The sequence below is a fragment of the Siphateles boraxobius genome, unplaced genomic scaffold (assembly GCF_051911475.1).
Source record: "Siphateles boraxobius isolate OS27281-9 unplaced genomic scaffold, OSU_SipBor_1 14, whole genome shotgun sequence".
Classification (NCBI taxonomy): domain Eukaryota; kingdom Metazoa; phylum Chordata; class Actinopteri; order Cypriniformes; family Leuciscidae; genus Siphateles; species Siphateles boraxobius.
The window spans coordinates 402,501-417,500 of record NW_027508744.1 but is presented as its reverse complement, the minus strand read 5'-3'; the positions used below and the strand labels follow the sequence as shown (position 1 = coordinate 417,500).

General features: G+C 42.4%; 1 protein-coding gene across 6 annotated transcripts in view; it reads left to right on the top strand.

Moving 5' to 3' along the window:
- Positions 1-15,000, top strand: part of fhod3a (formin homology 2 domain containing 3a) — a 93,398-nt gene that overhangs the window by 38,537 nt on the left and 39,861 nt on the right. For 2 of the 6 annotated variants that reach the window (XM_077230148.1, XM_077230152.1), the window contains exons 8-16: positions 2,497-2,591; positions 3,244-3,389; positions 4,808-5,002; positions 5,899-5,931; positions 7,187-7,267; positions 8,084-8,350; positions 14,284-14,337; positions 14,761-14,895; positions 14,991-15,000. The exon at positions 14,991-15,000 is cut by the window's right edge and continues 41 nt beyond it. In XM_077230148.1, the coding sequence (XP_077086263.1) occupies positions 2,497-2,591; positions 3,244-3,389; positions 4,808-5,002; positions 5,899-5,931; positions 7,187-7,267; positions 8,084-8,350; positions 14,284-14,337; positions 14,761-14,895; positions 14,991-15,000 (1,016 nt within the window). Of the gene's footprint in view, positions 1-2,496; positions 2,592-3,243; positions 3,390-4,805; positions 5,003-5,898; positions 5,932-7,186; positions 7,268-8,083; positions 8,351-14,283; positions 14,338-14,760; positions 14,896-14,990 lie in introns of all 6 variants that reach the window. The other 4 variants (XM_077230147.1, XM_077230149.1, XM_077230151.1 and 1 more) reach the window with 4 other exon arrangements.

Below are 15,000 nucleotides of genomic sequence, written 5' to 3'. Positions count from 1 at the left end.
GGTTAGTCTGGGTCTCCGATGGCACAGATGTCCCGGGAATAATATTTCACTATATTACTGTTTTTTGTTGTATTTTTAATGAAATAAATACAGCATTGGTGAGCATAAGTGACTTCTTTTAAAAACATTAAAAATCGTACTGACCCAAAACTTTTGAACGGCAGTGTGTATATAAATAATCCAAATATAAATGAAAGTCAAAAGCACATTTTTAGTACATAGTCATTCCTGGAAACATATCCTGTTCAAATAGGCTAAATGGGCCATTCTACAGAATTTATTCGAAGTTAGAGTTGGAAACATCTTGAAAAGAAAATTGTCTTTTCCATTAATTTCTTATAAAGTATTCTTTTTAAAAGTAGGCCAATACATTTTTATCATACATATTTTAAAGTTAAGGATTCATTAGTTTGATATAGCTTACATTGGAACAAACACTATAATAACATCTTGTTGATGAGTTTATTTTTGACAGAACATAGCCTACTATATATTTAACATGAGCAGAAACTGGATAACAAAAGCTTATTTAATATTTTAGAATAAAAACTTTATAATCTATCCAAAACTACGAAATGTTGTCTTTCATATTTCATCTGTAACATAGTAGGCTAAACATAAACAACAGCGCCCATCTGTGCCGTTAATTCATTCACACACAGAAACGTGATTCAAATTTAAACAGTCTTTTTGCGTTCACAGACACTATTCCATATCGCAATTAGAACAAAGCACAAGAATAAAAACTTCGGCTACTCACAATTCTCGGCTAGATCCGTCGCTCCTCGAAATGAAAATAAACCAGCACATGTTCTGAGGTAAATGTCCCAGGATTATTCCTCACACAGCCTCGCAAGAGAAATAGTACATTAATCTGATGATTAAATGTGTTGTGTTATCGCGTTTATGAGGGGCGTTTACACGTTCGCAAGTGTTTCTTCAGATCATTTGCGTTTGAATAGCGCGCGCTCTCTGTGGGCGTGTCACATTAGCAGAATAATGAGCTGAGAGAACGATAATGAGATCGGCTGACACCTCTCTCTTTTTTTATAGATTACATAAACAGAGAATATTTATTTTAGTATTGAATTAGATATTTTAAAAGTACAAACTTAAATGATTATAAAGATATATTGCTCATGCTTGGGTGAATAGTATTCGCTGAGTTTTGTTTAAGTTTAGAGACGTGCTGCAGAAAAAAGGTTAACGGAGATGGAGAGACAGAAAGCACACCCTGTTTATTCTCTTTATTTTACAAAAGCACAATGTTTTATTTCGATTGTAAGTGGACACATAACAAAATAGACATTCAACAGTTTATTTTTTATATTTCTTAAGTCTAAATGACCAAAAATGACAGAGTATTTTAAGTCTATTTTCCTGCTATGTGAAAGAATTTGAGCAAAACGCGCAGGCGCGTTTGTCGACCCCAGAGGGTTAATACCGTATAGAATATTTTGCAAGTAACTTCGTCACCCTTTCTGTCGAAATGGTCCCACACAGTACTACTTCTTTTCGCTTGCTTCATTTTGCTTGCTCAGTGACATGTCTTTAGGCGCGTGTGGCTGCGTGTCGACGCACCCCGTGAGTTAACAAATATAGGCTATACACTGGGTTTTTTTTACCATGCAGCTGACAAACAAAAAAGCTAAATATATATATAATTTAAAAAAAAAAAATTAAACCGTTTAACTGATAGTATTAATTGGTAAATGTTTTTACTTTCGGTAAAGTATGATAGTTTTACAAAACCTTCAAATGTACATTTATGAGCACTAGTTCCATGCTCACATCTTCCATGTCTTACTATTTGTTGCTCTGTTTTGACTTCTATGTACTCTTATTCATTCAACATAATACCTTATCTCAATTAAATGTACTGAAATTAATGTATATACACACAAAAAGGCTGTTTATTATTTTGGCCGGTAAAAAATATGCTTGGCTGGTGGATTTCACTACATTTGTGACTACACAGTCACTACATTTCCCATCATCCTCCCTGGCCCCCACCTGCATGCTCTTCCTCTGTTCATTGTTCAGTTTCTTGCCACTCCTTCATTAGTTAATTTGGTTCACCTGTATCTTGTTGGTTTCTATGGTTACTATGGTTACTGTGGTTGAGTTAATTTGCCCCAGCTGTGTCTTGTTTCCCGGATCTGTTCTGTGTGTTTAAGCCCTTTGTTTCTCACTGCTCCTGGTCTTGTGTCTTTTACTTTAAGTTGATGTGTGGTGATGTTTCCTGGTTGAATTTTTGAATTAAAGTTATCTATCGAATCTCCTTCGTCGTACGCTTTATCTCAACCACCTCACCGGTGACATCATGAATAATTATATTTTGTTCATTTTATTCAAATATAATCATAATAATATTATACATTTAAAATATTTATAATAAAAAATATATCATAAATAATTAATCTTTTTTGTCTTACAGTAATGAAGATTTTAGGGGACAATTTTTAATTCTAATGTGTGTGTTTGTGTATTGGTCAGGCTGTAAGCAGTGGTCAAATGCGATGGAGATTTTAGCGGAGAAAGATGGAGTGGACACAGAGCTGCTGGTGTATGTGATGACCCTCATTAATAAGGTAACACACACACACACACACACACACACACACACACACACACACACACAAACACTCACTCTCTTACTCACTCACTCACATGCACACACACACTCTCTCTCTCTCTCTCACTTACTCACTCATGTGTGTGTGTGTGTGCGTGTTTTTGTGATTTGTGAGGACACAAATGTGTATAATGACATGGGTATTACACTGGTATTACAACTTGAACATGATTTATGAGGACATTTCATGAGTCCTCATATTTCAAATGGCTTTAAAAACATACTAAGCAGTGTTTTATTAAAAATGTAAAAATGCAGAATGTCTCCTGTGACGGGTAGGTTTAGGGATAGGGTGTGTGTGTGTGTGTGTGTGTGTGTGTGTGTGTGTGTGTGTGTGTGTGTGTGTGTGTGTGTGTGTGTGTGTGTGTGTGTGTGTGTGTGTGTGTGTGTGTGTGTGTGATGGGCAGGTTTAGGGACAGGGGCAGTGTAAGGGGATAGAATATACAGTTTGTCCAGTATAGAATCCATTATGCCTATGGAATGTCCTCACAAGGATAGCAAAACAAACCTGTGTGTGTGTGTGTGTGTGTGTGTGTGTGTGTGTGTGTGTGTGTGTGTGTGTGTGTGTGTGTGTGTGTGTGTGTGTGTGTGTGTGTGTGTGTTGTCAGACGCTGGCGGCGCTGCCTGATCAGGACTCCTTCTATGACCTATTGGACATCCTGGAGGATCAGGGCATGGAGAGTGTTTCCCAGCGGTACCTGGGGCGCAAGGGCACCGATCTGGACCTGCTGGAGCAGCTCAACATCTACGAGGTCTTTATTTTCTGAAACAATCGCTTTAGTGATTTTATTAAAGGGATAGTTCACCCAAAAATGAAAGCTTCAGAGCTTTATAATGGCAGTGAATGGCTGTTTCTGTTTTGAAGTCCATCAAAGTGCATCTATCCATCATAAAAGTGCATCTATCCATCATAAAAGTGCATCTATCCATCATAAAAGTGCATCTATCCATCATTAAAGTGCATCTATCCATCATTAAAGTGCATCTATCCATCATTAAAGTGAATCTATCCATCATTAAAGTGCATCTATCCATCATTAAAGTGCATCTATCCATCATAAAAGTGCATCTGTCCATCATTAAAGTGAATCTATCCATCATTAAAGTGCATCTATCCATCATTAAAGTGCAAAAGTTGCTCTTTAGACTTAAAGGGTTAGTTCACCCAAAAATGAAAATTAAGTCATTAATTACTCACCCCCATGCTGTACCAACCCCGTAAGACCTTCGTTCATCTTCGGAACACAAATGAAGATATTTTTGATTAAATCTGAGAGGTGGATCACTGCTACATAGGCTGCCAGAGGGAATGAAACTTGACGGCCCAGAAAGTCATTAAAGAAAATGTTTAAATATTCCATGTGCCTACAGTGGCTCAACTATAAGTTTATCAAGCGACGAGAATAACACAAAAAAACATAATAACGACTTTATTCGAGTATTCCTTTTCTTCCTTGTGGGCCTGAGACGAGAGTTCAAGAGATTTCCACGACGCATGCGCGAGAACTGAGAAGAGGACGTTCTTCTTCTAATACTTCTTGTTCAGTTCTCGCGCATGCGTCGTGGAAATCTCTTGAACTCTCGTCTCAGGCCCACAAGGAATGAAAAGGAATAGTCTAATAAAGTCGTTATTATGTTTTTTTTTTCGGGAAAAAAGTAGTCTCGTCGCTTGATAAACTTATAGTTGAGCCACTGTAGGCACATGGATTATTTAAACATGTTCTTTAATGACTTTCTGGGCCGTCAAGTTTCATTCCCTCTGGCAGCCTATGTAGCAGTGATCCACCTCTCAGATTTAATCAAAAATATCTTCATTTGTGTTCCGAAGATGAACGAAGGTCTTACGGGGTTGGTACAGCATGGGGGTGAGTAATTAATGACTTAATTTTCATTTTTGGGTGAACTAACCCTTTAAGTGGAATCTGTATGTTCGTTTGGCCGGAAGCTAGTTATTTTACTTCATAAAGTTTTAAATATAAATATTTTTCTCACACAAACTCATGGCTTCGCTTCAGAAGGGCGTATTAACCCCGCAGCCTGTGGAGCACTTTAATGATGGATAGATGCACTTTTATGATTTTATAACTATCCCTATTTATAACTAGGTAGCACAGTTTTTTATTACTGTGATATTTCTAAAGCCGCTGATTGATACGGTTGTGACGCGCAGACGAGTCTTCGTCACGAGGACGGTGATGAGGACGGTGTGCGGGACCGGCGGCGGTCTAGCGTCGGCACCGGAGAGAGGCGGGGCTTGGAGAGACGCCGCAGTCGCAGGCAGTCATTGGGCAGGACAGGCCACGCCTCCCCGCTTAGCCCCGCCTCCCCACACCGCTCACGGTGTAACGGACCCGAGCTCAACGAGAGGTGAGACACTCAACGCATCATCACACACATCTGAAGGCATCACACGTGAAACAAAACGGCAAATAATATACAATTATGATAATTATACAAAATTTTAATTCTACAGTGCAGCTTCATGATCAAATTTATCAATCTCTATTTCTATGTCGAACATGATTGACGAACATATTATTTTTGCAAAGCGAAAAACGCAGACAGAATCCAGTCGTTAAAACGAAATTTACTATATTGCGCAAAATTTACTAAACTTACATTTATTTACGGTAAATTGATAAATTCCTCAACCATTTTTGATGATAGAACCAGAAAAACTAAATCCAGAAAAATTAAAACACAGAATTTGGGGAAAAAATTTAACATATTTCATAGGAACCTATTATTGTTAAAATTTCATAAATTTATAAATTGTTAAACTTTTATGAATTGAGTTTAGGCATGATTTTTGCAGATTAATTAATTAATTAAAAAAGGAATCCAAATAAATGTGAAGAGAAGTGGAAAACAGCATTTGGGGGAAAAATAAAACAGATTTCATAGAGCGGTATGATTGTTTACATTTTTATGAATTAATACATTTATGAATTCCGATTTTTAGACACTGTGTCTTGATTTGGTTTTGATTACAATTTAATGAAACAAATAAAACAGAATTATGAAGAATAAAAACAGATTTCTGGAAAAAAATGAAGCATACAGTAATTTTGGACTAAACTAAAAGTATTTCATAGGTGTTAATGTGAAAGTGTTTCAGATCAGCGAGTTATGAAGTTAATCTTCCGCTAGGATGTTCCCTCAGAAGGGAGCTGCCTATGTAGACAGCGGTGCGGTTCACTTGGGTTCAGAACACACATGATTTCAGCGTGTGACGGGATTTTCTCAATGTGTTTTTGCTGCAGAACTCATGTGACGCATGAATATCTCCCAGTGATGTAAGTCTTGATCAGACTCAGCACTTTTGCCATTTTAATAGTTTATTTGGATAAAAGATTTATTCAAAAATATTTATTAGAAGGACACAGTTTTTGAGCTCTTTTTAAAACTTTGATTAATGAAGAATTTTTTAGAGCCTTACGTACCCGTGTAATATGGGAGATTTTATTTTATTATTATCACTATAAAAAAAGTTGAGCTAACTTTAAAAAAATAAGGCAACATAATTATCACAATCAAATTTTTAAGTTAACTCAACTAATTCACTATAATTCAAGTCAACTTAAATATTTTTGATCATCTAATGAGTAACTGGTAATCTTTTGAATTTATTTTGTGATTGGTTGCCTTATTTTTTCAAGTTGGCTCAACTAGTTTTCTTAGTTGCCTTGACAAGAATTTGTGAGTTCAAAGCTGTTACTCATTAGATGAACAGAAATATTTAAGTTGACTTTACTTGAAGCTAACTTTTTTTTTACAGTTATTATATTATATTATGTATTATTTTCATATATTTACATATATATCTTTAGTATATTTATTGTTTTATTTATTATCAGTATTTTAATACCAGTATTATTTATTATTTACATGTATAATATTTTATACTATATTGTTATTTTATATATTGTCTTTATTATTATAGTATTGTTATAAATATTATGTTTATTAATATAATCATATATTATTATTTATTATATTGTTATTTGACATATTATCCGTATTATTATATTATATTATCATAATTATGTATTATTTACATTCATTTATTTGTGTTCTTTTTAAAGTGAGGGATTTTTTGAGCCTACGCACCAGAGTGAAATATATATATATATTATTAATGTGTGTGTGTGTGCGTGTGTGTGTGTGTTTGGCTCATGAACACATGTTTTTTTAGGGGCGTCTGTGGTCGTTTAGTATCTGAACGCTGCTGTGTTTATGATCAATAACTAACACAAACTGATCACATGTGTTCTTCACTGGTCATGTGACGCATTCAGCTCACCTCAGATCAGTCTTATTTACTAGTTTCATAGATTGTATTAGTATTTTATTAGCATTTATTATTATCAGACTCATATCACGTGTGTATTGCACCTTGAGCTGCTGTCATAACCAACAGACTACTATGTTCTCACAATGAAGCGGCCAGTGATGATGATGTCACAAACATGCACAGATGCGTTCGCTGTCTCATCCCTTCTTTCCTTCTGCTTGTGTTATTCGTGATTCTCTCTTTCTGCCCGGCTGCAGAAAAGAGGAGGATGAGGAGGAAAGTCCCGTCACAGAGTCAGGCTCAGATGATGATGATGATGATGATGATGAGGTCATCAGGTATTTTAGTGAAGTGTGTTGGTTCTGGAGTCTCTGCACAGTCAGCTTTCACACAGTCCCCTCTGACCTCGAGTCCTGGACCGCTTTAAACACACTCTCTGTGTCTCACACTAATGCTGTCAGAGGAGAAGAATGTCCTGTAGGACCCTAAACCACTCTGTAGCCTAACAAGTGCCTAATTACAAATCTATTATTTCTCACGTAATATAGGCAGTTTTGGTGATTTATGTCTTGTTTATAACCTTATATAACCAGATAGTTTCTCTATCCTTGTGTTTTCAGACTAATTACCCTGCGGCTTATACTCCATTATATGTGAATATAATTCCGTATTATCAGCATTATTTATTATATTATATTATTTGCATTACATTATTATTATTATTATATTGTATCATTTAATATATTATCAGTATTATATACTATTTGCATAAATATATATTATTTATTTTATTATTATCTTATGCTATCAGTATTATATTATCTGTAATATGAATAATTTACAAACATTTGTTTACACACACACATATTTATATGTATATATAAAATTAGATATAATATAATGTATTATTTGCATATATGTAAATAAAAGTATGTAAATTATACATAATACTGATAATATATTAAATAGTGATATAATAAATAATATTTATCAGTGTTATTTACCTGATGATTAACACATAAGGCTTTTAATCAGGTATTATTAACGTGTTTATGGTGCGGTTGGATGTCTTTCAACACTGTTTCCCGGAGCCAGTATATAACCGTTATAAAGCACTAGTCACTGTGTGTTTTACCCATGATGCTCGTGTTCAGCGGCGGCGACAGTAAATCAGAGCAATGTGACAAACACACACCTGAGGAAGAGGAGGAGGAGGAGAGGAAGGCCACGCCCACTCCTGACTCCGCCCAGCCGTCTCTCCTGGCCAATCTGCTCGCGTGCCGCAAGTCCACCGTCAGCGTGCCACCGTCCAATCAGATCAGCCCTCCGATGCGAGGCTCCTCCCACCTGCCGTACCTGCCACACTCCCCGTTCTTCCTCTTCTCCTACGATGTGGAGGAGAAACCAGAGGAGAACCGCAGGTAGACGCTTCAGCCAAGTGTCCCATGATGCAACAGTCTCTAACCACGTCACCTCGTTCTGCACCTGCGCACGCGTGTCTCTGAACCAATCAGAGCGAGTTCTCACAGATTCACCAAACTCTTCCTCTTCTGCCTGATACTGTCCCTTCACTGCAATAAAAGCTTGTTCTTCCTCAGTGTTTCTGTCTTGTTTTCCAGCATAAACATCGTCTCGGTTACGTATGTAACCCTAGTTCCCTGATAGGGAACGAGACGCTGCGTCAAACGCTGCGGGAACGCCCCTGCGTTGTGCGTCATGAAGCACGTATGGAATCAGCCCAATGGAGAGATGAAACGTCATAGGCGGGTGACGTCATCGACCAGGAAACTATAAAGCACCCCAAAAACACAAGCGCATTAGCTTCTGATAGGCTTGAAGGAAGCGCTAACGGGAGTGCCGGGAGTATGGCGGAGCGACGCAGCGTCTCGTTCCCTATCAGGGAACTAGGGTTACATACGTAACCGAGACGTTCCCTTTCAAGGGAACTTCGAGCTGCGTCAAACGCTGCGGGAACGCGAATACCCACGTCGCCATAGGACCAAATGACCGTCATGTGAGACTAGCGCACAGAGGACGAGAGCACCTGTGCCCCAGGGGTAGAGCTTAAGTCTAGGTCATAGAACTTAATAAAAGTATGCGGTGAAGACCATCCAGCCGCATCACAAACATCACTCAGGGAAACCCCCGACAAAAGAGCTTTAGAAGCAGCCATACTCCTGGTAGAGTGAGCTCGGACAACCAAAGGTGAAGGCTGGCCAGCCGACTCATAAGCAAGTGAGATAGCCTCAACCACCCACTTGCTCATTCTCTGTTTAGACGCCGGACACCCTTTCCTGGGTGGCCCGAAACATACAAAAAGTTGTTCTGATTTCCTCCACAGGGCAGCTCTGTGGACATAAGCGTCTAATGCCCTAACAGGGCAGAGTGAATTAAGTTTCTCCTGGTCCGATGACATAAATGGAGGAGGACAGAAAGCCTGCAGAACCGTAGGTCTAACAATATTAGTAGGAACCTTAGGAACGTAACCTGGTCTAGGATGCAGAAAAGCTTTAACCATGCCAGGTGCAAATTCCAGGCACGAGGGTGAAACCGACAGAGCCTGCAAATCTCCGATTCTTTTTAGTGAAGAGATAGCAAGCAAAAAGATAGTCTTAAAAGTGAGAAACTTCTCGGGAACTTCTTCGATAGGTTCAAAAGGAGCTAGGGAAAGACCTTCTAATACAATGGCCAGATCCCAAGTCGGCACCCTCGTACGAACTGCTGGCCTCAGCCTCAAAGTGCCACGGAGGAAACGAGTTATAAGCGGGTGTCTCCCAAGAGAAACTCCACTGAAAGGGACGTGGTAAGCAGCTAGTGCCGCCACATACACCTTTAGTGTGGAGGGGGATAACCCTGTGGAGAAGCGCTCCTGCAGGAATTCCAGCACTGCACCCACTGGGCAGTTAACTGGGTCCTGCAGGTGTTCTCCACACCAAGAAGTGAAAAGTTTCCACTTCAAGGCATAAAGCTTCCTCGTGGATGGAGCTCTGGAGTTAAGAATGGTCTCAACAACCTCGGTTGAGAGACCGGAGTCTATGAGCTGGGCCCCCTCAGAGGCCAAGCCCACAGTTTCCACAATTCTGGGCGGGGGTGAAGTATCGTGCCCCCCGCCTGGGAGAGTAGATCCCTCCTGACCGGGAGCTCCAAAGGAGAACCGTCCAGGAGAGAAATCAGGTCCGCAAACCATACTCGGGCCGGCCAGAACGGGGCTACTAGTAGTAGACTGACCCCGTCCCGGCGGACCCTCTCCAGAACTCCTGGTAACAGAGCAATCGGGGGAAAGGCGTACAGACGTGACCTCGGCCACGGCTGCACCATAGCATCCAACCCCAGGGGGGCTGGAAGAGTGATGGAGAACCACCGATGACAATGAGTGGTCTCCTTGGAAGCGAATAGGTCCACCTCGGCGCGACCGAAACTCAACCAAAGGAGCTCCACCACCTCGGGGTGGAGTCTCCATTCCCCTGGCCTCGGCCCCTGCCTCGACAGGGAGTCTGCTACCACATTCAAATACCCAGGGAGATACATTGCTCTCAGAGATAGTAGCTTCCCTTGGGACCACAGGAGGATCTGACGGGCCAACTTGTAAAGCCGGCGAGACCGCAGGCCCCCCTGATGATTTATATAAGAGACCACCGACGTGTTGTCTGATTGAACTAACACATGATGGCCTCTCAGGTCTGTTAGGAAGTGTTTCAGAGCCTGAAACACAGCCAACATCTCTAGACAATTTATGTGCCACGAAAGATGATGATCCTGCCACAGACCTTGGGCTGGGCGACCACTCATGACCGCCCCCCACCCTGTGAGGGAAGCATCCGTCGTTAGCGTTATGCGACGACAAAGAGCCCCCAGCACAGGACCTTTGGATAGGAACCAAGTTTCTCTCCACATGACCAGAGCACGAAGGCAGCGCCGCGTGACTTTGAACGTGCGGAGCGGATTTCCCCTCGGGGAGAATCCCTTGGTCCTGAGCCACCACTGTAGCGGTCTCATGTACAACAGGCCGCAAGGTATAACGTTGGACGCTGCTGCCATCAGACCCAACAGTCTCTGAAACTGCTTGACAGTGAGTAGCTGGCCTAGCTTCACTTGTTTCACAGCTGAGAGAATCGAAGCGATGCGGGTCGGAGAGAGTCGCGCCCGCATCGATACCGAATCCCAAACGACACCCAGAAAAGTGGTCTTCTGGGAAGGAGATAATACACTTTTCTTTGCGTTCAGCCTCAACCCCAACTTTCTGATATGAGCGAGGACGACATCTCGATGCCGAACCGCCATCTGCTCGGTCTGAGCTAAAATCAACCAATCGTCGATGTAATTGAGAATACGAATGCCCTGAAGCCTCAGAGGCACTAGTGCTGCATCCATGCATTTCGTGAAAGTGCGGGGAGATAAAGCTAGGCCAAACGGAAGAACCCTGTACTGGTACGCCTCGCCCCCGAAGGCGAACCTCAGGAACTTCCTGTGTTGTGGAAGGATGGACACATGGAAGTATGCGTCCTTCAGATCTATCGTGACAAACCAGTCCTCGGACCTGATTTGAGACACGATCTGCTTGATAGTGAGCATCTTGAATTTTAGCTTCCCTACCGAGCGATTCAATATGCGCAGGTCTAAAATTGGACGCAACCCCCCATCCTTCTTTGGAACGATGAAATATCGGCTGTAATAACCTGACTCCAAACTGGGAGGAGGAACCCGTTCTATAGCCTCTTTTTGAAGGAGCGTTTTCACCTCTTGTTCCAATACCAGAGCCTGCTCGGGGCCCACCACTGTGTGCAGAACCCCTCTGAATTTTGGTGGACGACACCTGAACTGGATAGCATAACCCTTTTCTACTGTCTGCAGGACCCAATGAGATATTTTTGGAAGGCTTTTCCACTCTGCCAGAAATTCTACTAAGGGTACCAGCCTCTCGAGACTGGCCTCTGGTGTAACTTGAGCAGCAGACGCAGCGCCCTGTAACGGCGCACCGGCAGGGAACAACTGGTCTGACCGCTCTGAGACCCTCCTCAGAGGGAGCGAGCGTCCCTCGGGAAAGCGCTCGCTGGGATCGTCTGTGCCCCGGCATAAAGGCGGGGTTGGCAGAACGAGCCCCTGAGGGCACCGAGGAGGAATGGGCACCGTAAAAAGAGGTGAACACCTTTCCGCCTCGGTGGGGACCACCCTCAGCATCCTGAACGGCTTGGCGTCAGGACTTCTTCTTAGCCGAAGCCTTCTTAGCCAATATAACTGTCCTCAGATCAGTTCTACTGGGAGAAGGCTTCGGCTGAGAGTGTCGCGGCTGAGCCCACTGTCCAGCAGGGGGAGCACGAGACGCGACACTCTGCCTCTGCTGCGCTCTATGTGATGAGCTCGAAGACGGCCGGGGCTGCTCCCGCCCAGCAGCCCCAGGGACATGAACTTTAAGGGGAAGAAACTTTTTAAAAGCTGCAGTTTGTTTCTTTTCTTCTTGGAATTTATCGATAACTGAATTCACAGCATCACCAAACAACCCCATGGGAGAAAGAGGAGCATCTAAAAGAAAAGCTTTTTCTCTCTCTTTAATATTAGTCTGATTTAACCACAAATGTCTTTCTGCGGCCACCAGAGCTGCCATAGAACGACCCATTAATTTGGCCGATTCTCTGGTGGCACGCAGGGGTAAATCAGCAGCCTGACGCAGTTCGCGAACTACGTCAGTACTGACCTCCTCACTCTCACTCATGTCCCTTAGCAGATCAGCCTGGTATGCCTGCAAGATTGACATAGTATGCAGACATGACGCAGCCTGACCTGCTGCCGAATATGCTTTACCCACCAAAGCCGAAGTGTTTCTTAAAGGCTTGGTGGGTAATGCCGGTGCCTTAAAAGATGATGCTGCTTCGGGGGAGAGATGGCTCGCAAGCGTCTCTTCCACACGAGGCAACGCACCATAACCATGAGCCTTGGCTCCCATAATATTAGCGTATGTTGAAGTCTGGGGACTAAACACTCTATATGACACCGGTTTTCTCCATGATTTCGACACCTCGGTGTGGAGATCATGGAAAAACGGCAGGCACCGGCGTGGAGGCTGCACACGTGACGGCAAAAATCTCTCATCCAACTTTGATTTAGAAACAGACTCCTGTCTAGTCACTGGCCATTCAATATTAAGTTTTTCAACAGCTCTTGTTAACACCTCCATAAGCTCATCACTCTCAGGAGTGTGGGGTGGCGAATCCTCCACATCTCCCTCAACACTAACAACATCAAGTTCCTCAGAACTGGATAGCATAGGTGCCTCAGCCCGAGCGGAAGAAACCGCAGCGCGTGCTTCCGAACCCGGGACTGAGGCACTGGATCTCACAGGTGAAGGGAGAGATAAGGCAGAGCCCGTCTCAAACCCCGCTGTGAGATCCATCTGCGATCCCCACGATAAGCGCCGCCGCTCTGCCTCGGCAGAAGCGGGACCCGAACCGCGGGGAGCGCGCACCGAACCGCTCTCCTCAAAGAGCGACCGGCGGGAGCGGAGCGTCCTTAACGGCAAACGCTCGCAATGCTCACAGTCTGCTCCCTCGAGAGCAAACTGGGCATGCTGAACTCCCAAACAAACAACACAAAGATCATGTGTATCCCCGCTCGTTAAATAACGCGAGCAGGGAGGAACACACTTTCTAAACTGCTGTTCGTCCGCCATAATCTCTCAATATATATATATATAGGGATAAATTGTTTGTGTGGTGCAGGGTATGTAAGACAGACAATATCACACAGGGACAGATTCACATGTAGCGCGACTGAAAGCACAGAAGCTAATGCGCTTGTGTTTTTGGGGTGCTTTATAGTTTCCTGGTCGATGACGTCACCCGCCTATGACGTTTCATCTCTCCATTGGGCTGATTCCATACGTGCTTCATGACGCACAACGCAGGGGCGTTCCCGCAGCGTTTGACGCAGCTCGAAGTTCCCTTGAAAGGGAACTAAACATTATGAAATCAAGATACATTTACTGGAGAAGCAAAATGAGTGAAGAAATTAGGTCTTGTATTAAGAAAAGTGAGTTTATGCCACTGGAGTCTTGTTTTCCCCTTGAATTAAGGTTATTTTTCTGACTCCACTGACAGAGATTTGTTCTTGTTTTAAGCATAAACTCACTTCATTTTGAACAGATTCTCAGGAAACAAGACTTAATATCTTCAGTCATTTTGCTTCTAATGTAAATGCATCTTGATTTCAGAATGTTTAGATTTTTGTGCTGGAAAGCAGGATGATAATCCTGAGAAAGAGTGTGATTTTGTTCTTCTGTGTCACTTGTAAATGCATCACACTAGGGCAGTGAAAGGGTTGTGAATGTATGAGCTCTAATGACTTCATCTGTGTGTCTCAGGTCATTTTCTGCTGTAAGTCCTCCATCTACACCTGCCAAACAGCAGAATGAACGGTGAGTTCACACACACACACACACACACACACACACACACACACACACACACTGAAGCTCAAATATTGAGTGTTCATCAGAGGACTTTAGTCGCACTTGAACCACGAATACACAAACAAATCACACGCAGTGTGAACGCTCGAGCAATGTGCTTAAATTATCATTTATTTATTATTTATTGATCAAAAAATAAATAAAAATCTCCCAAAAAATTGCATTTAAAATTTGAAAAAAATATTATCAAAATGAAATAGAATAAGCTTTCTGGACAAAAAAAAAAGTATAATTTTAGGGCTTTGGGTCATTTTGACCCGCGAGGGAAAGATGTGTTACAAGTGCGAGCGAGGGAAGGGTGAGGGTTAAACTCTCAAGTACATGTTTCAGCTCGAGTAGTAATACTGGATGTGTGTGTGTGTGTGTCAGGCCTGCTCTCGGAGGCCTCCTCTCCTCCTCGTACCGGCAGCATCAGGAGTCTCTGGCAGCGGAGAGAGAGAGACGGCGGGTCGAGCGAGAGGAGCGACTGCAGAGGATCGAGAGAGAGGAGCGCAATCGACACAGGTTTAACAACACAACATCCTCTCGACTCACTTACACACAACTATACCATACAGATGACCTGTTCTTCACGTGTGTGTGTGTGTGTGTGTGTGCAGTCGGGACTAT